Below are 24086 nucleotides of genomic sequence, written 5' to 3' on the forward strand. Positions count from 1 at the left end.
ATTATTTACTAAATATTTTGAAAGAGCCCGAAAGGTCTTAAGAAAAAATTTCAGGAAGTCAATGCTTATTCCATTTCATCATCTATTTAACAAGGAATGTTATAAATTATAAAAAATGAATATATTGTCCAGTCTTCGTTTACTAAACAGTATCACTACATTTCGTAAATAAGTCAATAATGCTTACTCCCCAATTTTCATCTATTCATCTCTATTATTTCACACGAATAAAATGTAATCGCAAACGTTAGCAGTCTAGATGGATTTTTCTTATTAGACCGATCCCGTAATGCTACCTTGTTACGGCGGCAGATCACGCCCCATTTTGTCATTTTGGTTGAACCCGTACATATGTACATCTATAATAATATGTTTTTGGTTATACAGTTTTACAATCCGGACTCGGGGACATTTTTTAGCTTTAACGTAGTTTTTTAACTCATGTGCTTCTTTTGTAAAATGTATGTTTTTCTAGTCAAAGATTAGCACCGACCTTGTGGTTTTACTGGATAATATTTTTATCCCTAGTCTATTCTGTTGATTGTATATACCTTCTTTGTATATCATTTATTCTAATGTGCCTTCAATAAAGACCATTCATATTATTTATACTGTTATGATTTCGTACGAGGGGTCAAACAAACATAAAAAAATTTCATTGTTGTGTTTATATTCTTTTTTCTAACCGGTTATTTTACGTCCATCGTCGGTAAACGTTGTTTATTATGCGTGTATAACTATATTCATTCATTATAATTAATTTAAATGACTTTCAATCGAATGTTTCTAGTGAAACATACTTTATTATGTGTATTACTATAAAGTAAAACCGTTCTTAACAAAATACTGAGGAGAGTACTCAGTGGATTTAAACACATGTAAGAACAAGCAAAATAGATAAAACAATGAATTTTTAAAAAGCGATACTGTATCACACATACACTTTATCTTGATATTTTGGATATTCGATGAATTCCTGTAGGCATTCATTAAAGAATTCTTAGCCGCACAAGTGTATCGACCAGACATGTTTCTGTGTACCAGCTCATTGATGTATCTTTTATTCAGCGACTTTTCGTTTTGGTAAAACCGATATGTGCACCTCGGTTGACAGTCAGCATAACACGTAATCGTTAACCTATCTTGTCCTTCTATCAAGTGTTTAAATGAACTCCTGTACAGTATTGTCACATATTTTGGATCATCTATTCAAAAAGGAAAATATTTCAATGTACAATAATTAACTCAAATTTAAATAGACAATCATTTTTTTTATAGCATTATCTCTGTTTAGGTCAAAATGTTTAGAAAATGCCAGCACTATACTAGTGTAATATCATTACATGTACTTACACTGTACAGTCATAGTGTAGTATCCAGACTTTTCTCCAAAATAGTCAGTGACATTACATCGGTATCTCCCACTGTCTTCTTTAGACAGTCTATGAAACTCCAGAACTTTTGTTCTCTGATTCATTGATGTCCCATTATGATACCAACTGTAAGACTGACATCCATGGTAACAGCTTGCGGAACAAGTCAGTGTAAAGCTACTATTTTCTATCGCAGGTAAAGACGGTATCATTGTTACATTGTCTGGCCCATCTACAAATATAGCTATGATTTATTTGATATAAAATAATCACATATCTTTACATTAAATTGACAAAATATGTGCTAATTTGTTTACGTCGAACAAATAATTATTTGAACATGTTTTAATTCCTTATTAGAATGATAGGAAAGTAATAAGTGAGCTTATGAATATGCCATCAAGTTATTGTGAATGAACAGGAATATCAAAATAATCTTTGAGAAATATATACTGTAATTTATGCGAGGAAATAGTTGCCCCTTTCGCCCTCGTTGTTAGCGGGCAAATTCAAGACTGATCAAATTCAAATGAATATTCAAACTGTTTTATTTTGAAAGAGGATCTACTTCTAACTGTGCCTGGGCGAATCCAAGACGGAGAGAAAACATTCGAAAGTGTAAAAGATCGAAAATACCTGTAAAACCAGAGATTTTTAATATGTTAATGATAGATAAAGTGGTTATTCCTACCTTTAACTTTGACAGTTATCCATCTGCTATAATTGGTATATGGTTCAATAGCATTAGATGCAAGACATCGAAATCTGGAGGAACCAAGGCCGTAGTAAGATCTTGTGGCAAACAAGCTGTTTCCAGAGTAGGACAGTGCACGGCTGTCTCCTTCTCTGTACCACCAGTAGGTACACTCTGGTACACAGTCCGCCTCACAGGTGATGTTGTGTAATGGTCTCCCGCCTCTCTTTGTGTAGAACGTGTCGTTACCTGGGGTAATTGTGACGTCTCCCGGAGGGTCTGGAAGAAGTGAAATGCTTATTTGATATAAGAAAGATGACTCAATAATACTAGTACTTGGTCATGTCAAATCTTTTATACTAAAAATTTATCAATATTTTATCAAAAAATGATGTAAGGTGCCATCAAAATATTTTTATACTACTGTTGCCTCGATCGTATTTACATGTACCATAAGGCCGATATTCAAGCAAATTGTTTATTTCTGATCACTCGACTATTTGATAAAATTGCCGAGCTAAAGTTTCAATTGGTGTTATAAATTTTCGAATAAGGAATGTTCGGTTCAAACCCTGCGAACGTGTTCGGAATGTTCTTTTAATCGTTGTTAAGTCTGTTAAATCAAGAGGTATTCCAGTGAAAGTTTACGAAACTTTTGCAGGGTGCAGTTCTTGTGTTCAAACCGGAAGTATCAGCGTATGATATCATCAAAATACGTAAAACGTGATCGTTTTTCATGTCTGATTTATCTTCTAGCTATTTGTACTGTGTTGATATTCTGGGCAAATTTTTCGTGATTAGAAAAAATAAACATTGGTTGCTAGCTTTGTTTAATGCTTTTGGTGTGCAATACCATGCTTTTTGGAAAATAGCTTACGTTTTTCTGACTTTTAAAAAGATTTTTATAAATTAAATTAAATTAAAGAGCGCGTTACTGTAATGGTGTGTGCTAACATGTCTGGTACTAAAAAGCTGCCGCTTCTCGTAATCGGGAATTCAAAGAAGCCGCGTTGCTTCAAAGCATCAAAACCCTGCCAACAGCATACAAAGTCATCAGTTAAATAAGTAATTAAATAAGTAAAGTTAAATGGATTTTTATGTTTATACGAGCCCCCCCCAAAAAAATGTGGAATCGCAGTGTCGGGTTGATCGACAAAAAGGATGTTAATGTATCAGCCAACAAAATGAATGTTTTTTTTGTCACAGCCATATCCTACCGGTATTAAGCTTTATTTTTTGGCACCAGTTATATATGTAACCGAGCAGAAAGGAGGCAGATGGTGATTTCAGTCGATTTATTAAGTAGATAAATAAAGCATTGACCTATAAACAAAGCAATAATACATTAGACACAAAATAGAGTTTTACATGTACATTTAATAAAATCTTTGACAATAAGCTACCGTTACTCCAGTATTCATTTATAATATAAAAACATGTTTTGTAACAATTTAACATTTGAACTTACAAACAAGTTTTAGAAATTACTATGACCAGTTTAACTGCAAAAATACGCTAAAGTATAAACTTTGCAATTAAAATAAAATGCCTAAATCACTAACATGGTAGTAAAGAAATATATAAGTAAATATAATATTAACATACCACAAGATGCAGCAGATATACGCTGGATTGACTGACGATGTTGAAAATGAAATACTGCCTAATTTTACTTAGTTTGAACGGTTACTTATATCAAATAGAGAATTAAATTTATTGGATAATGAAAATAAGAAAGACCAATGAAATTAGAGAACCAATGAAAAACGAAAGACTTTACTCAGCCAACTCAATCCAGTTGCGCAGTGTAACTGGCGGTTATTTAAAATTTAAGACTGTGTTTAACAAAAACGGATAATAAAATAGATAAAACGAATAAATACATATAGAAATATGTTTGATACTATCACATATAGAGACAGCTTAAAATCACTAAACGTCTAAATTTCATATTTGATCACAAGTAACCCGAATTCCGTACCATTTGAATACAATTATTTTGAGTTTCATTTGCCGCGCATATTCACCCCCCCCCCCCCCCCCTTCCTTAAATACCAGTAAAATATATAAAATCACAAATAACTTACACTGAATGGTGACGTGTACTAGAGCAGATTTTACTTTTCCTTCCACTCCGCTGGCTTCACATTGATATACTCCAGACATCCTCCGGTCTCGTGTAATTTTAATGACTGGATTACCTCTAGATTCTAGTTGTCCATCTTTATACCAAGCTACTTCACACGGGGGGTTACAGCTTGACGAGCAATTCAGAGGAATTGTCATGGAAGTGTCCTCTTTTTCAATCATGTCACCAGAAATGGTCTGATAATTTCTCACAACACTTGCAACTTTTGGTCCATCTTCAAGTGAAAAGAATTCGGATATATTAATGTCCATGTAAACTCAGGAACGTCAACTCTTTTAAGTTCATTCATATTAAACGCTTTAGATTGAATAAATACATATGAATCATTTAAGATGCAAACGGTATAGCTTATATTTGTAACAAAGACTTTAATGGTATAATTCGTTTTTTTTTACCCCCTCCCAACAATCCTGCAATCTTCATTGCACAGAAAGTACAGCGAGATTCTTATCTATTGTTATAAAAACGTGAACTACTTAGGAGTCTGAGCTCAGCCCCTGCAAGCCCGCGGTGTCCATGTCTGCAATACATTTTAACAAGACCTTGGACTTTCAGTAGAACGTAGCTACACATGTATATATTTCTTGCGTCAAACAAGGTAAACATGACGCGGTTTCAAGCGAAATATGCACCGATTGCGTAGTCTTAGCTCAAAAGCCAGACAAATCTTGTTGATTTCAGAGAGCCATGGCCGAGTGGTTGACAATGAAACAGACAGCCCTACGTCACATTGCTGTTTAACACAACTACCCAAAGTCCAAGCTCTTGTTAAAATTGGTTCTAAGTTTCAATCGATTAAATAAATAGTCCACGCTAAGTAAACACCAGAAGTACAAAAGGTTATCTGGAAATGATGTAAAATTATTTATGAAAGCTGACTAAATGTTGAGATTTAATAAGCTAAACAATTAATTTGAAAGCAGCATTTGAAAGTTAGAGAAATGCGTGTATCCATAGAAGGTTAGGTCATTTTACTAGATTGCGTGTCAGTTTCTGCATAAATAAAATCTGCATATGCTTTTCATATATCTCGTGGGTGTAGATATAACGTGTTGAAAGATAGAAATTGGAGAATTAATAAATATACTGGTCACTATAGTGGGGAAATCCTTATCATTGGGGTTTTTTTCCTCATGAGTCGCTTATATATCACTTAATACTAATGGCGCTCAGTAGTTAAGGTGCCAAAGAATGCAATCAATTCCGAAACTGTAAGATTTAATCTATGTTTAGATCAAAAAATATTTTTCTTTTTATTTTTACGTGGTGAGAATTCATTTAAACAATAAAATGCTTTCTTTGGTGATTCATTAGGAAATATGAAGGTAGCGACATTGCAGGAAAAATACATAACCCGCGTTAGCGGGTTACATGTATGTAAATTTTTCCTTCAGTGCGCTGCCTTCATAACCTGCATGAATCATAAATGAAAGCATTTTATTGTTGGTATTGACAATTTTCTTAAACTAATTGATAAATTAATATGAAAAGTTAGTAAAATTCACTATAGTCTGTCCCAAGTTATTGCTTCCATCAATTTTTGATGATTTTTAATAAAAATACACATACCTGTGAAAGAAGTACAATTGAAATCGATGATAGGGAATATATCCAAATTATCTTCATTGAACAATTATCCCTTTTCACTCATAAAATTTCACAGGAACGAAAACAATTTTCTTACGGAGATTTATAATGGGAAATGTTTACATCTTTTCTCCATTCGGAATACACTCGGAATACATCGCGCAATTTTTTAACATTATCATCCGGGCTTAATAATGGCTGATGCAATGCAAAATCTCCGTAGACTTTCAATTTTTGGATGTGTATTGAAACCTGAAGCGGTAGAGGGGGCGTTTCAAAACAGATAATCTGGACATTTTTCATATTAGTGGATGAACGTAGTTTGAGCACAAAGGTATTTACTATTATTGAAATATCAAGCAAAAAGTGGTGGAAGCAAAAACTCGGGACAGAGTATAAATTACTGTTAACGTACATGTACATAAGTACGTTAGCTAAAAGAAACAGCCAAATCGTCTCCTGCGAGGCTTTGAGTCTGGCATCATCATGATTATTTCGTGCAGTCCATGATTTTACTTAGGTCGCTGTAGGTTCAGACCAATCGAGAAACAGGGCGTGTCAATTTAAGTCCTGTCACTTTCAGCCACTGTACATATATTTCGACCAATCGATAAATGGGGTGTATAGATTTCAGTTTGGCTGTTTCTATAGAGCCATGAATTAACTATAAAGTTCCGTAAGAAACAGAGGGAATTATATTGGTAGATGTAAATATTTCATTTTGATTGATTAAAATTCATTGATTCAAATTCATTTTTTATTTTGGGTTCCGAATTTGAATTCATTTCTTCAGCGTAGTTAAATGACGATTTACTGGTGTAATTATTATTAAAGAACGTCACAGGATGCCATAGCATGTCTTCAACAGTCTTATGTCCGTTATAGACATATACACTTCTATGTGTATGAGCTTTCAAACATTAACAAGATCTACTGTGAATACAAAAACATTAAATGACTTAGACTTACGATATATAATCAATTTGAAGTTGTTCTCTGACACCCTAGTTCCAACCATGCAGACATAAGTTCCTCCATCGGAACGTTCTACTGCACGATTTTCAAATATGCTCTCTCTCGACCGAATTGTTCTGTAGGATTGTGAATCTCTTTTTACTGTAATTTCTGAGTCACACCCGGGAAAGTTGCAGTCTATTCGGCATGATACGTCTCGGGGCAGAATGTCGTTAATATTTATGGCCAATTCCTTTTTGTTTGATTTCAAAAGACTAGGAGCAATTAGAGTATGGAAACAAACAAATATTACTATACATCTGTTAAAATATTTTCCATATTAGTTCAAAAAGTGAAGGCTATCAATCAAAAATCATTATCTTTTAAGCTTGTTCATATGTAGCAAAGCTATACTCCGAGGTACAAAATCATTAATTTTGAATTTGGACGCCAATTTCGTTTTTCGTAATTTGACCTTTTATAGAATATCTCCTACACTAAAGACGTCTGCGATTGAGCGAAGTAAGTACGAGTGTTATAACAATTTAGGACCACGGAACATTAACTGGCTAGATTGGAAATATACAGCGTACGTCAATTTCACTTGTTGCAGTCAAAACATTTGAAATGGGCGGGAACAATTAAATTGACACGGACATCTGAGAAAACATTGGATTGAAACTGTACATGTAGTTATAGAAAATGTATTTGCAATACACCTCGGCATTTCTAACTTGCTATATACATGTTAGTTAAAGCGATCGAAAAACATATTTAGTATCAGGAAAGTGATTGAAAAAAATTATTTCACCAATAAGTATATAATCAGCAAATATGAGAAGATCTCAATTCTGGAGAGATAATACGCAAGGAATTGCATTGTCCGATGACTTCAGAGAATCAGTCGTCACAAGTCTGAAATCAAGTGGGCCATAGTTGAAACGGGGTTTATTCACAGAGAAGAACAATCTAAGTTCCCATTTATAAGATTGAAAATTATATCAAATAATATAATATATAAAATATTTTATATAAGAAGTCATCGGACAATGCTTTGCCCTGCGTATATCTCCGAATTGTATTGGTATCTTTTCACATTTGCTGATTATATACTTATTGATGAAATCAAATGTTTTTCAACCGCTTTTCTGATACTAATTAAAATGTTTTTCGATCGCTTTAAATTATTTACATGTAGCAAGTTAGAAATGCCGAGGTGGATAGAAAATACATTTCCTATAACTACAGTTTCAATCCAATGTTTTCTCAGACGTCCGTTTCAATTTGTGCCCGTCCATTTTAAATGTTTTGACTGTTACAGTAACAAGTGAAATTGACGTAAGCTGCATATTTACAATCTTGCCAGTTAATGTTCCGCGGTGTAAAGGGTGTTATTTACTCAGGGTTTTAGTTCTCAAATTCCGATTGTTAAAAAGTTCAATGCAATGAGTAAAATTTGTTCTAAACACAAAAAGTATTTATGAAATGAATTATTATTGACAAAACATTCAATAGTTTTACTTTATTATGGAATTATGCTCAAACAAAATTTGACTTTTAGCCAAACAGAGGAAATTCGGACTAAATTTTGCAGATTTTGTTTTCTGCTAAAAGTTTTTTGGCAGTAGTCTAATATTAAAAGTTAGGATTTTATATTTAAGTCTACGTAATTTTGCATATTTTCCGTTGGTTTTACCTCACTTATTCATTAAAATAATCTTATGGCACGAATAATAATAATATTGAAAAATGCTTAAAAACGATAAAAGACATCATATCTCAAAATTTTGATCATTGACCTCATATAAATTTTATGCCAACAGAATAAGGTCAGTATAAGTAGTTCAATATCATAAATGTTTTTGTATTATCATCATTCAATTTTTTGTAAAATTGAATCAAAAATGGGTAGGGATTTGAAAACTGATAGAGGAAATTCGGATTGAATTATTTTTAAAAATTGATGCTAAAATCTTAATGTTTTGTACTTATTTAGTGCCACTACCATTCGTAAACTGTATCTTATTTTTTAAAGTGTTTAATTATTTGTAATATTTTTATAATTAAGAAAATCTCAATCGTAGTGTAAAATTTTATGGGATTTTTCTTGAATTTTCAATAAATATTCAATGGCCATTAACTCAAAAAGTAGGTCATTGACCTACTTTTCTGAAGGTGAAAAATAACAATACAAGCAAAGGTCTATAACACACAATAGATGGTTTTTCATTATCATCAGTGGATTTTTTTTTCATTCTGAGTAAACGTCATCCTTAAAATAATATTTGTTCTGTTTGAGATATCTTGATCAAAATTTGAAATTGAAACTTTTTATGTTTTTCTTTGTAAATTTAAACTCTGTAGTATAATAAAGAAACAGTTCTCCATATAGCAGTTGGTTGGACAATTAAGTTTTGGAATTTGATATTAACAAAACAATAAAACCTCTTGGAGGATTTATTTCTCTTAGACATGCGCTCTGGAAATATTTCCTGCCCTGGGTTTGACAATAGCTATCCTTCTCAGTCATTTGTTAAGTGTGTAAAAAACTGATAAATAATGACAGTCAATAACACATCATTTTTAAGAAATATATGGATTCCTCGTTTTTTGTGTAAATAATGCATCTTCTTAATTAAAAAATGATCTTTTTATAAAGAGCATATCAATATATTATAATCATTACATACAATTGGATTCACTTACAACGAATGCTAATGTTTATGGTCTCACTGACGGGTCCGCTCAAGGAATTAAATGCTTCACATTTGTAAAGTCCAGAGTTGGTCCGATCTTTTTTTATCCTCTTCTCCTTTGTTTGATAATATCTGCGATCATTGTGATAAATCAAATATCTATCACACTCTGGATTACAATCGGCATAACAAGTAACGTAAATGTATCCGTTACCCTCCTGCATATCCCCATAATCACTCGAATAGAAAATAATAACATTGCCGGGGGCATCTGAAATATGATTTTAAATATATTTCTATTCTTAAGGAAAAAAACACTCACTTTTCTCACTCTCACAATCTATCTGACTAACAATGATACATTCTTATCATATTTACTTACATTCAATATCAATGTCTACACTGTTAGTTGAGTTTTGGAATCTATGGCTGATAGAATTGGTTGCTGCACATTGGTATCGTCCAGAGTTTTTCCGGTCTTTTGTAATTCTCATATGTTTTGATGCATTAATTATTGCGCCATTGTGATATATTTGATATCTGTCACATTCTGGATTACAATCTGCATTGCAGCTGATTTCAATGTAACCAGATCCTTCTCGTAGTTCTTTTCTGTCACTCCAGTACTGAATGCTGACATTGCTGGGCGCATCTGTAACTCAATGTAATACGTAAATAGTTAAATAATTGATATCAAATGATTGCTGCGATCATAGGTGAATGTTTATTCTTTTGAGTTAGATGAACTACATAGTCATTTGCTATCAATACAAAGCTGATCATGACAAAATACATATGGCTCAACTATTACTAGCAAAGCGGAGCATCCCCTCACGAAATAAAATATTTTGGGGGTAAATGCATTATTTAGTATATACTGGATATCGAAGAAACCAACTATTTATCTTCCTAAAACCTCTTTGAAATAAAATATTTCGTTATTTCTATCCCCATGCACGCTCTGGGGGTGAATCTAGGCGGGGTGTGTCATTTACGTGATGGTACAATTCCTCCCATAAGTAGCGAAAACAAAACACACCACAAATGTTTCAAACTTAAGTTATATACTAGTTATATTCTCTTCATTCAGTGACATACATTACGCATTTTCATAATGAATATGAAACGTACCTAAAGATCTAGCGATTCGTAGTATGCCCTATGGAAAAATTCGAGTTAACATGTCGTAATTTCATCCCCGATTTTTAAAATAGAGTAACGTATATACAGCGATTAACATGGAATGAATTCCCGTTTATATAATACTGTTGACGATACTCGCTAAATTATCTTCTGAATTATAAACCTCTTCTCTTAGTAATTCGGGAAATTTAGCCCGAATTCGTCTCAGACAGCTGTTTGTTTTGATTAAATTGGATTGATCTTAATTTCCTGCTCGCTTCAATTTTATACTTTGGACATCCTTCAAACTCCCCATTTCTAAAAATAATGTTTGCTTCTTACCTTTACAAAACCTAACTCCAACAAAATATCAAGTTGTTGATTTGAAATGTTTACTTTCGCGAACAGGAAATATCTATTGTGAAGTCGTACATAAAACGTCTATTATAAGTGTTGTAATCAACGATATCTTAATAAATAATTAACAGAATTACTTGAGAATTAATTGTGTTTGTCCTTTAACCATGTTTGTAAAGTGTACCAATTTCGATGAACATTCATGCGAGGGTTTTCTTTGCTTAAAAGACTGAAATGGTCACAAATACAAACACACACACGCATATCATCGCTGCTATATCCCCTTCGCAACAACTTGCGCCAGGAGATAATAACCCATCTGGTTAACGACGACACATTCTTTATACATTGACTTACATTCAATATCAATGTCTACATTATTAGTTGAGTTTACGAATCTATCGATGATAGAATTGGTCGCTGCACATTGGTATCGTCCAGAGTTTTTCCGGTCCTTTGTAATTCTCGTATGTTTTGATGTATTAATAATTGCGCCGTTGTGATATATCTTATATCTGTCACATTCTGGATTACAATCTGCATTGCAGCTGATTTCAATGTAACCAGATCCTTCTTGTAGGTCATCGATATCCCCATAGGATCGAATTGTTATGTTCCGGGGAGCATCTGAAATATAATTATTCACTTAAAACTGTTATGCTACTATCATAACATTACTTGAATTTATAATTGAATATTGTTTCATTTTTGGCATTACCTTCATATTTCTAGAGACTATATTTATATTGTATATAAATGTACTTTAATTCTTTAAGATGGTACCACAATAACTGACATTTCATATTTTTTAAAATAAATGTTTTATATAAGATTTTTTTTTCAAAAACTGAATTTTTCATTTATTTTGTGTATCATTTCTGTTGTCAGAATTAAATTTTACTCTAAAATGTTATCAATGTTAATAAATAGCATACAACATCAATTTAAAAAGAATTATATTTAGTTTTTCGGATTTATGGAATTAGTGCAGAGGTCTTCGCATCATAATGTTACATTAGAAGATACAAAATATATCATTTTAAAATTAACAATAACAGTTGGAGACTTTTCAATAAACATCCTTTAATTTACTACGCATTTGATTTTGATTTCAACATGTACTGTTGTGAACCTGTACAACTCACATAGCCACAGAATATCGACAGAAATAATGCACTAAAACATCATATACTTGTACAACGTATTGTGTAAACCAACGCCTTCACGGCGACAGATTGCAAAGTGGAGTTGATTTGGAAACCAACTCCCCCTAAAAATGCTGTCGGGTTTTTCAAATCGAGACATTCAGATTGCAAGGGCTTCTAAATAATGAAAGAGATATAGAGATCTAATACTCGATGAAAAAAAAATAAAAATTTTGTGCAAAAATTGTTACAATATCCATTAATCTTTACAAAAATACTGATATTGTTTTATTTAAAGTGCAGAACGAGCACGTTTTTAGATCACGTTGAGTGCCAAACGCTTTAGTCAAAGTGAATACAAGAGGTACTGGGGCACTCTATCCAAAATTGTAATTATGCAATGATCGATCCAAGTAATTACTTGAGACCATTTTTCGGTTCTCCAAATAAGCAACCCGTCTCCGCGCGATCTTTTCTTGTTAAGGGTCCTCCACACACCTTGGAAAAGTTCTGCTCACAAGTCCATTATTCTAAATTACTTAAGATCGAATATGGATTTTCTAGCATGCGTTGGACTAAAAAATGACAGAAAATAAATCAATTTTGAAGGGAAAAAACTACTTTTTAATTTTTACCGCTATTCTTGAAAATAAAAGTCCCCTGCAGTATTCGAACTCCGGAAATGCGGGTCGGTAGACTGAAGCTACACCCATTTCGCCACAGAGATAAGCACCATAAAATGGCGATATAAAAACTCTTTCATAATGCATTAAAATCACCATATTGTGACGTAGTGTCATAAAAAAAGGGATGTCGAGGATCTTTGATCATGTTTCGCGCCTGTGCAACGTCATATCAGAAGAAGACAATGGAACCTTCTTTACGGTAGCTTCATACTCGTAAAATTCATGATGAAGGTTGAAAAACAGATCTGAATTCAACTTTATAGACTTAAATTTTATCAAAATTTAATATTGAAAAAATTTACATTTCTTCACACTTTTTGAGATGTCAATAAACAAACTACAGCATATTTTAGCATCAGAAAACAATACCTTTTTGTTAAAAGCAAAATCTTGGTAGGCAGAAACTTGTTTATCTTGTTTAATTTTGTAGTCAACTGTGTCAGAAAACTAAAACTAAAACTTATTTAAAGATCAAACATATTTTAAAATTAATTGTTGGGATAATTAAATCCATAGCACTGAGAGAAAAAATTAAAAAAGAGTTATTTCCCCTAGCACAGATAAAATGTATAAAAAAAAAATTAAATTTGGGATACAATTAAGCTGCAAAAATATCTTGAACTTAAGAATAATTCTTATTAATTCCATGTGATTATATTCACATAAAATATATTTTTAAAAGTTTTACAAAAAAGAAAAAAAAAGAATGATACCACAGAAAACTGGATCTACTATAATGACGATATTCGAACATGTGAGAATGGATTTAGCTTATATTCAGTTTGTTTTGTAAGGTGTCTCAATAGATAATTCCTTCCATATGGTTTTCTTTGAAACGTGCGTCTACAGTCTACACGTTTTACGTCTAGTGTAACTGTTTATTTCAAATGAAATACAAGAATAAATTTGATAATGAATCGTATTCATATCCTTAAATAGCGGTTGTATATTTATAATGTAGGTTTTGAAAATTTTGTTTTTAACAATCATCATGCAGTAAATTCAAAAAATTTACAATACGACACTGTAGCGACAACTGTTACAACTAATATGGCGGTAATTGGAGATGAAATAGGAATCAAAGTACTGCAGAGCTGACGGGAGTTGATTTTGTCGATGTTTATTTGTTTTAAAATCAATGATATGTTATTTTGCATGTCAAGTACATGTAGTTTCTAATTTGTATTTGAATTACGCTTATTTTTATAATATGAATTTTTGGACTGTTTGGACAAGAATGTCGAGAAACCCCATATGAATCATGTTAAATAATATTTAAATATAAAATTTATTCAATCAAACTATGTATCAGTAATAGAAATATTTCTCGAAAATTGTATGGATCCAAGCAATATTAAACTCTATATAGTCTAGTTCAACCAAACGCTCGGCTGACACCTTAAATCTCCGACAAGCAAGAGAGACTCTCTGCTTGTCGGAGATTTATGGAGACAGCCGAGCGTCGAGTTGAACTAGTCTCGTTCAACCAGACGCTCGGCTGTCTCCGTATATCTATATATAACGAGACTACGAGTTGAACGAGACTATATTGAACTCTGGCGTAGGGCTGAATACATACGACTACAAAAATATCTAAATTGTTCGTACCATTTAAAATCTGACTATGTTTAAGGTATTTATAAATAAGTTTCCTTGAAAAAGAATGCTTTAGCATACATTACATCGAATTTATCAATTATTTTCAAGAACTAAGTCTTGTCAGCAGCGATGATTTGTGCTGAGGTCCAAACACTGTTTCACTTTCGGTTTTTCCGAGTAACTGCATAGGAGAGTTGATTAAAATCAACTCCCAAAAGTGCGTATAATGACTATATGTCAGTTTAAAAAGAATTTTCAAACTATCAACAACAGCGCACAAGCCATAATCTAGGTCATAATAAGTCGAGACACAGATTGACAACTTCACATATTTTTATGGGATGTTGCGAGATTATTGTTTCATCATTAAAAATTTGAATTGTTGGAATATTTTTCACGCGGTATGATACCGCATATCTAGAATCTTGCTTTTGCGCGGAACGGAAAAACATGACGGACAATATAATATCGAGGTAATATCTTTAAAAGAGTATTGAAATGAACCAAAAAATCTCAGTCTACTTAAATAAAATATTTATTTCTAATAAATTTTTGTCAATTCTAATAACTTAATATTTCATATGAATTCCCTTCCCATTTTAGCATTGCATTAGGAATGATGTTTACATACCATCCCACTGCGATGAATTGTTAATAATGCATTTATCTGTTATTGCATATTTCTTTACTGATTACAAGCGTATGATGATTGTTTAAAGTGTTAGATCTGTAATTATGAGTTTGAACTAGGGGAAGATTTTACAATTCTTTTAAACAGTTTAACAAACTTATGAAGTATTCAATACAGAACACTCTCACCCGTATTGCAATCATAGAGTATTTCTTACTGCGTTAAGAGAAAAATTAGGTAAACAATGAAATTTCATATTGCCTTGAAGATATTTAAGTAAATAAGAAAATTATATACTGTCTAAAGGATATTTAGGTAAACAAGAAAAAGTTTATACTGTCTAAAGGATATTTTAATGAACGAGAACTTAAAATAAAAAGAATAAATCATATGAAAAGATAAAATACGGTTGAAAAGACGGATCAAAATCATGACACAGAACAAAACCGCTGTCAAATTACGAAATGCTACTGAGTCTGCAATTCATTAGAGTATGATTAGCCTTCCTGAGGATGATAAAAACTGTTACTTGAAGTTGACTTATCTTCTAAAAACGCGTATCTAGGCCCAGCTGAAAAATGAGTACTGGACGATGCAGTTAGAATACTTAATATCAGTTTATTTTGCACACCATAAGATGCTACGGATATAGGCTGGATAGTATATTCTGGAAACGGTTTACTGCTCTAACTTATTTAGAATTATAGGTAACTTATATATACATATGTATTCAATATAATTGGTTAATATGAACCAATCAAATTACAGATAAAAACAACTCAATTCACTTGCAAAGTAAAACTTTGATAATGAATTTCAGATTCGACTGAACAAAACAAAAAATAGAAAAAAACAAAACGAATAAATACACATAGACATAATACTCTTACTATGATGTATACAAAAGAAAAAATTGATATTTTTAAATTATTGATTATGTTATTTTTATCAGTAAACTTAAAAATTCAATATATTCATATTATTTGATAGAGAAAAAAGTACATGCTACTAAAAGGATGTTAGATAAAAGACTATAAGTTGGAGTAAGCTTAATAACATTACTGCATCACTTGAATACTGGTCTTTATTTAGTTTTTATTAATTTTTTTGTTCATTTTTAAATTTCTTCTTAATTCATCATCCAAACACAACTAACATGTATTCATAGCTAAGAGTGGAAATATTTTCAAAAGTATAATTACTAGTGTATGATTTTCCAGACTTTGTACATTTTAAATGAGTGTGTGAATGAATGAGTATGTGTATGTCTGTCTTTGTCTCTTCGTGTTGTGTTCAATAATTAATAAAACGTTGGAGGAAAAGATCAGGCAAGAGTAAAAGGATAAGATACTGATAAATATGGTGAAAACAGCAAAGTTTCATTATTTTTTTTAACATCTCCTTTATATGTTAAGATATTGGAATGTCACTTTTTAATAAATGGTAGACATTCTGATGATTGGGACTGATATGTAACTTTTTATAGTAGTAAAAACAGGAACACTGTAGACTCCTTGTATTGTATTGTGGAATTGTAAATGTGGAACGATGTTAAACATTTCAGGGTCTATAATTACAACGAACTGACGATGCTCCTTTCCAAAAATATTGGTCTGCAATATTCAGTAAATGAGTCAAATGTACTAGATTGTTTGAAGTAGTGTAAATGGTAAACGGTTACATAAAAGCTGATAAATTCATAAAAGTATTTGGTCGCCATTTTAGTTTCGATTGCTTCTCAACCAATACTGAGGTATGAAAATAGAACGATAACGTTACAGTCGTTTGCTTTCCGATCAAAGCATTCAGATTGCACAGGCTTCTATATGCCTGGAATGCACTTTGTAATAATATGCTTGAATAATGATTAAAGCTATAATCAAAAATAATTAAAAGAGGGTGTATTCGTTGAAAAAATTACCCACTTATTATCATTATCTTTCACAAATATATAAGGTGTTGTCAAACTTTGCGTGCAAATCGAACACTTGTGTCGTTCAAACAAAGTGTATAACGTCAAAATGATATTGTACTAGATGATATCCCGCGAAAGCGCGGGAATTTACACTTTACATATGAATATTATACAATGGTTACTATGTTCAACCATATTTTTTATTTATTTTTGATATTCTGTGTCTAATTTTTTCTTCGTTGCTTTTTAAAGATATTCTTTAAATTAAAAAAAAACCTTCATGAAAGTCTAATAAAAAGACTGATTCGAACAAAACAATTGTGGAGCGCTCCCCATTACTATTAAACTATTTTATTTATTAACATAGTCGTACACTGTAATGAACAATCTGTTCACTGTTTACAAATCATTGTGTAAGGTTTACGACCAATCTATCGTGAAATAAAATTTTAAAAAAACCGCTAGTGTATGCAGATCTATTTGCATTATTTAAGCCAAAGTTGTCAAATGTAAAGTACATGTATCTGTCATATGATTAACTCGCCCTACACTTTCCGCCATGACGTTGATATAGTTTACCCGCGCTCCTTGGCACCCCGTTCTGGCGCGTTCATTTCATAAAAAATAAATCATATCAAACTAATTCATTTCATTTATTATGTTTTTGAAAATAACCATAGATTGCCGAATAAAAGTAGGTTTTTTAATAATTTCCCAATAATAACGTATCATGTTTAATTCAGTAATAGCTTATGGACATCATCTTAAACGTGTTGAAATAACAAAAGTATAAGCGGTTACTCTGGAACAGGCATTTGGTAGTTTATTTGCCAAATATCCTGATATCCCGGCTGCACAACAACAAACATTGTAAATAAGCGATAGTGAATCCAAGAAAGTGTCGACTTGTTGAACATGTAGTTTCTATGAAAATACTCAGATTTTGAAGTCCATTCTATTCCTGTACGATCTGATTAGATACAGTATGCGGTTTGCACATTTGCATAATATAACTGTACAACACAGAGAAAGATTCTACAATGATCGAGAATTTCAATAAATGTGTGCCTGCGTTTTAGCCGTTTTATGTTGTCTTTTATTTGATATTCCTTACCAGTGCAGTGGTTGTCATATTTTTTTTTCAAAACGTCACCTTTTTATAAATCTTTTCATCCAATGTAATGTTTGGACGAATGATCCCCTGAATGCTGTAAAACTTGAAAAGTGCAGTCGGCCAAATATAGGTGTAACAATGCGCATAAGAATAGAAATCGAAAACCAAAATGGCGGAGATAAAAGGGAAAAAATTCGTATATAAGAATTCATGTAAGCTTTACATATGACAAAATTTATACGATTCTTGATATGATAGCCCCAATTGGGCCTCTAGCGTGAAGCATCTGTAATATTCACCGGAATTTTCATATCTACACACGTATAGCAAGTATCAAGTATTTTTATTGGAAATTTGTTTTGGATCAAATAAAAATTGAGAGATAATTTTTAACAACAAAAATACAATTTGTGATAAACAAGTTTTCTAAGCATCGAGGTGTACGTATATTATAGAAATATTAGTAGTCTCCACAGTCAGATTCACAAGTGACATTCGGCTTAATTCCATATTCAAAGACGAATGATGTTCTATTAGGTTTTATTCTTGCTGTGAGTCCTTCAGTTACAAAAATCAATCCTCTAAGATAATAGCTTTGAAAATAAAAACATAAAATAAACAGTTTATTATCTATAATAAAATCCTAGATTTAAGGTCAACAATGGTTTTTAGTTAGTTGATTAACTCGAAACATTTTTTTTACCTACCTTGAGATGATTGCACATTAAAGAACAACAGACAAGCAACAACACCAAGGAACATGTTTATTCGCATTGATGCAGACGTTCCTTTCTGTAAAAGTTTTACAAGGAAGAAATTCGCAGAAACTTTTAAGTACAACTTTAAGACCATGTATTGTTACAGCCTATTTAATTTCCGTTAGTCATTAAAAGCAGGCGTATTTTTTAGCTTGCACATAGAGTGAATTTCTTTGTGTTATATATATATATATATATATATATATATATATATATATATATATATATATATATATATATATATATATATATTTAATTATTTATGTATCAAAATTGCATGTTTAAAAATACCAAAGCCCTTTATTAAACAAAAAACCAAAATAAGAATTAACCAAAATCGACCAGCCCCTTAATTCCCCAAAACCCAAAGATGTACCTAAATCAATCCACAACCGTTCCATCATCTACCCCAAGAAACAGCATACATACCATGTCCATGTCCCATTACACATTAACACTTGTTAAAAGGGCATGGTCACAATTTTGATCAAATTCTGTTTTCTGTTTTTATTGTTTATAATGGTTATAAATGATAAAATAAAATTTGAGAGTCAGTCGTAGAGCTATAAGCAAGATATACTACTCACAATTCTTTGTCATGTAAACAAGATTCGTGCATTTTTTTTTTGTTTATATCGGTTCAATATACCAGGAAAAAAAATTCGAGCTGCTTTGTCTATATTCTTGTTCATTTTAAGCATAGATAAACAGTTCCTAACATTTAACAGATTCATTTTAGGTCAAAAACTGGAACTTTCTCTTTAACATTTAAAATGTAAACAAAGGCTTTGTTTACATAGCAAAGAATTGTAAGCTCTGTAACTCGCATATAACTCAACGAATGACACTCAAAGTTTGGTTGTCTATTAAAATGCCTTTCTCAAGCATTGTAAACACTAAATCGAAAAAATAGTTTTTGACTAAGTTCGTGACCATGTCCCTTTAAGGAACTCGGATATCTGATATTTTCCTCATATCAGATGAAAACGCTTACAACAAAAATAAGAACTAGGAATAATATTGAATCGTTCATCTATTGTCGGAAACTAGCAGAAAAGCTAGCCTTAGGAAGTAGGGATATTTGAAATTAGTAAATACATGTATACTCATGGAGGAAAAGAAACGACTATTGCGTTGGGGTTTAACTGTAATGGTATGCACTACAAGCATAATAACGTACACACGTGTTGTACAATGTTTTGACTGTAATAATTGTCTATAATGTTCACAGAAAGACCAAACCATCAATCTGTACAGAAATTCAAATCATTTTGAACTGTTCAACCCACAATACACTGACACTGACTGCAATTGGGAATCTATTTTAGCATGAATGACTTGTAGAGGGGCGTTAAACTAAACGACACACTGAGGCTGCCAGGAAATTGATATTTTTAGTCTGCTATTACAAAACTGGATAAAGGTTGATAACAACCTGTTAATTAAGAATAAATTGATAGGTAACAAAGAACCAAAAGGCTTAACACTATCTAGAATCTATAAATAAATTTTCTGTTTTTAAAGATGAAAATACTTACAGTGCGGAAAATTCTTACGTCGAATGCATTGACGCGATAAAAATGGCACCAGTTAGTTATTTTTATAGCTGATCTACATTGAGTGGATCCAAGCTTACATCATACAGGCTGAAAACAGAAATTATTAAGTAAAAGGAAATGAGGTGTGTTCTTCATCTCGACAGGGTTTTTACAAAACTATCGAAGTTTAGACATATCCTACAATTATTATACGATCTCACATATGAAAATCGTAAGATTTAACAGTTCCGTTTCACAAAGCTACACGTATCTTGAGTGTTAAAAATAATAAGACAAGTTTAACGACACGGTGCATCATTGCATTTACTGAAGATTAAATTGCAATTAGTACACCTATAACGTAGTATTATATTTGCGCATGGGCTGTTTTTTTTTCTTTTTAGATAGTGTATTTTAGTAAATTTAATGAGTTCGATTCTCTAAAATTTGCATCAACTGAATATCTTTTAGGGAAGGGGGTTATTAGGGAAGAGGGTTATTGCTAAATGACCTGTCTAAAATATGATAAATTTCAACTATAGATAGGGCTTAAGAAATAAAAGAAATTTTTATATAAATCATAATGTAGTTTTAGAATACTTTGATTCACTGCAGGCCGTATTTGCGTCTGCGCAAACAGATGTTGGTTGAATGCATTCAGTTGTAACAATAAAGCGGGAACGGGCTTGAAGGAAACATCTGTATCAAAATATTTACGATGTGCCTTGTCCAATTTAAGAAACGCTGGTATAAGTGAAATAAAGATACTGGTATTTTACTTCCATTGCGCTCACTAGTATGTTTGGTAAACGAGTTAAAAAATCCAGACCTGTAAACTTATACATCAGAATTTGCAATCGTGTTGGAGCCTGAAAATTCTGATCGTGTAGATTATAAAACTTTGGTACAATCACTTCAACATCTTCAAGATTTGTCTCAGTTCCTTCGTACGTAGCACATTTTGCACATTTTGGAAAAAGGGGGGAGGGGTTGGTCGCTACTCATCTCATCTAAATCAAAATCTTTAAACTAATGTCTTTAGTTTGTTTTTTATTTGTAACTTGATAACTCAGCTATTTTATTTATCAGCTGGCTGACTAAATAAATGTTTCTTATTCGGGGGAGGGGGGTTATTGTCTCTTGTGGTAGCAAGATATTTTCTTATTAAGCCGAGGTCTTTTATGAACAATATGTAGCATGTACTCTAAGTTGAAAAAAGCGGTTATATGTATAGATGTACGTTTAAACAGAGTCATGATACATAAAATATTCCACTGAGATCTAAGAAGATATCTTAAGCCGATCGAATTTATCATTCGCATCTTCTGTTTACATTCGCTTGATATAATGTACACCGTCTGAGCTCGTAATTCATTTATCCGAAAAATCATACTTCCTAAAAAAAAAAAAGGTTTTTTTCCCGGGGTAATACCGAAATGATGATGTCCAAGGTTACTCATGTAATGAAATAAAAATCCTTCTTATTATAATCAAGTTAGTTTTTGTTTATTCCGTCCCCATTCCGGCGATTACGGATTGTCTTTATTAAATTTGTCAATTTGTAACGTGTCAGCTGTGCTATTTCAGTTCTATTTTCAGAGTGTTTTTTGACTTACTATAAATACTTTTTTTTTTATTAAACTTTATTCATAACGCACGTTTTTAACATTTGATAGGTTTGGAACTCATTCTACAAGTTCTTTTTAACATGTATAGATTTAATCCTGAGACTTTTAGCCTAAAATTACGCAAATATATAGATATAAATTAGCCCTGTATGACTTTGAACTTTAACACCCTATACCTAAAATTTGACATCACTGACCCCCATGATTTATTATACCAAATTAGTACCTAATTTATACGGGTATATATAGGCAAACTGAATTCATTTCATAAAATTTTGATATTCTGAAAGCTTTTATTACACATCAAATAAAACTATTAAAAAATGTCTTTTTTAACTGCAAAAAGGTCACGTAAAAAATTATGCAGCTTCAAAATTTTTTTCCGTTATTTTCTACTAGGTTTGATCATTATGCATAATTGAGAACAAAATTCGATGAAATAATTTTGGTTTATTAAAAATTCTAGATTCTAAGAGTAAGTGGAAAAAAGTCAAAATTAAATGCGCCAGACCTCCATGGGATGAATATTGCCCCCTTTTTTATTAAGTATGTTTTGTCTACACATTTCAATGATATACTTCTCAAAAAGTTCTTAATACAACGACATTGAGGAGTTATATTTTTTATGAAGCAGTCTACGCCAGAACCATGCAAAAGGCTATCGTTGGAAGTATCGACATTTCACGAGACTCAGTACATATACTCATGGTAACCTAACTTGATTATAATAAGAAGGGTTTTTATTTCATTACATGAGTAACCTTGGACACGGATGACACATGGATTTCTCCCTTGTTCTATATTTAGATTTATTGGAAATACAAGACAATATACATGTATGATTCCTTTTAGTTTATTGCATATACTACAGATTGCAAATGAAGGAAACTCATTTCTTTACATTGCAAAGACATATAGAAACATGGAAACATTAGAAATTAAATTACTTAACAGAGTGCATAAAGAAACGAGGGTCTTAACTTCATAGAAATACTGATATTTGATCAAATTTGCTCTTGTATGATTTTGTATGCTAAACATGAAATGAGTTGGGTTTGGGGATGGGGTCGGGTTGTTAGTATGATGTTGCAAGTAACTAACACTTTAATCAGGCTGAAACCAGGTAATGCTGCCAAAAAACCAAACAAGGCAATTCCCTAAAAACATGCAGGAGAATGACACCTTTATCAAAACACACAAAGAATTACTGTGATACTTTATTTAGAAACTTTGAATTAAAACTCTGGCAAGAGCCAGATCAAGAACATTAAAAAAAGGAGAAAAACTCTGATTTCCTGTACATCAATACCAAAAGTATTGAATTGAATATGTATACATATTCACCAGTGTTACAATGTCTTGAAATTGGATTTACGTTAGATTTGTTCGATAAATATCAATTTATAAATGAAGTTATTCATCAATAGTGCTAGTAATATGAAGGATGTTTTTTTGTTTAAACACTTTGTGAATGAAAATGTTTGTAATTATGCAAAAGATGTACAAAATCCCTGTGTGTAAATATTGCACATCTTAACGTGAAGGAGAGCTAAAGTTGTCCCTGTAAGTATTCTTCATGATTCAGAAAATAAATTGTCTAACGAGTGTTTTGTAAATCATTTGAAGATGTTTTTGAGTTGATAACCCTTGTCTTAAGCGTTAATAACGCTTTTTTCGGTTTCCTCATTACACAAAATACTTATTTAGTCACGAAAATCTCAAAATATTTCAGACACAAGCCAAGTATTTCTCGTGTTTTGTTTGCCTGTTAATCTTTCTACAAGATTGTATTACGGAAGACTCTACTGAGCGAATAGCATTTTCTCTATAGTCTTTCTGCGTTTTGAAATTTGAGAGGAGAAGAGCGTACAATGCCTGTCGAATAGCCTATACCTTGAAAATTTAAACGACTTATGTAAATCTCTTATATAAAACAAATCGTTTATCTTAATATGTGCATCAGGACATGTAATACTATAATATAGAACTTCATTATCTGATCATTAACAAACATACATTTATGTTAATTTTTTTTTTTACACCACAACGTGATTTCAATCATTCTCTGACTGTGCTAGCACTGTTGTTTATTCGACTTTATTTGGACTTGACAAGAACCTTGTGTTTCGTTTTTTCTCTT

General features: G+C 31.8%; 1 protein-coding gene and 1 long non-coding RNA gene across 3 annotated transcripts in view; both read right to left on the reverse strand.

The window, feature by feature from the left end:
- Positions 1-7000, reverse strand: part of LOC105341985 (hemicentin-1-like) — a 114129-nt gene extending 107129 nt beyond the window's left edge. Inside the window, exons 1-3 of the mRNA XM_066075586.1 lie at positions 6773-7000; positions 4155-4430; positions 2065-2346 (exon numbers count right to left, since the gene is read on the reverse strand). Of these exons, the coding sequence (XP_065931658.1) occupies positions 2065-2346; positions 4155-4430; positions 6773-6821 (607 nt within the window). The 5' untranslated portion in view covers positions 6822-7000. The remainder of the gene's footprint in view (positions 1-2064; positions 2347-4154; positions 4431-6772) is intronic.
- A 2783-nt stretch (positions 7001-9783) lies between these two features.
- LOC136272847 (uncharacterized) lies at positions 9784-20466 on the reverse strand. 2 transcript variants are annotated; one of them, XR_010710874.1, is made up of 4 exons: positions 20319-20466; positions 18730-18814; positions 11290-11559; positions 9784-10105 (listed from the first exon to the last, which is right to left on the reverse strand). It is a non-coding gene; the product is annotated as an uncharacterized lncRNA (long non-coding RNA). The 2 variants fall into 2 exon arrangements; XR_010710875.1 differs by lacking the exons at positions 9784-10105; positions 11290-11559 and adding an exon at positions 16410-18580.
- Between the last annotated feature and the right edge of the window lie 3620 nt (positions 20467-24086).

This window comes from Magallana gigas, chromosome 2 (genome assembly GCF_963853765.1).
Source record: "Magallana gigas chromosome 2, xbMagGiga1.1, whole genome shotgun sequence".
Classification (NCBI taxonomy): domain Eukaryota; kingdom Metazoa; phylum Mollusca; class Bivalvia; order Ostreida; family Ostreidae; genus Magallana; species Magallana gigas.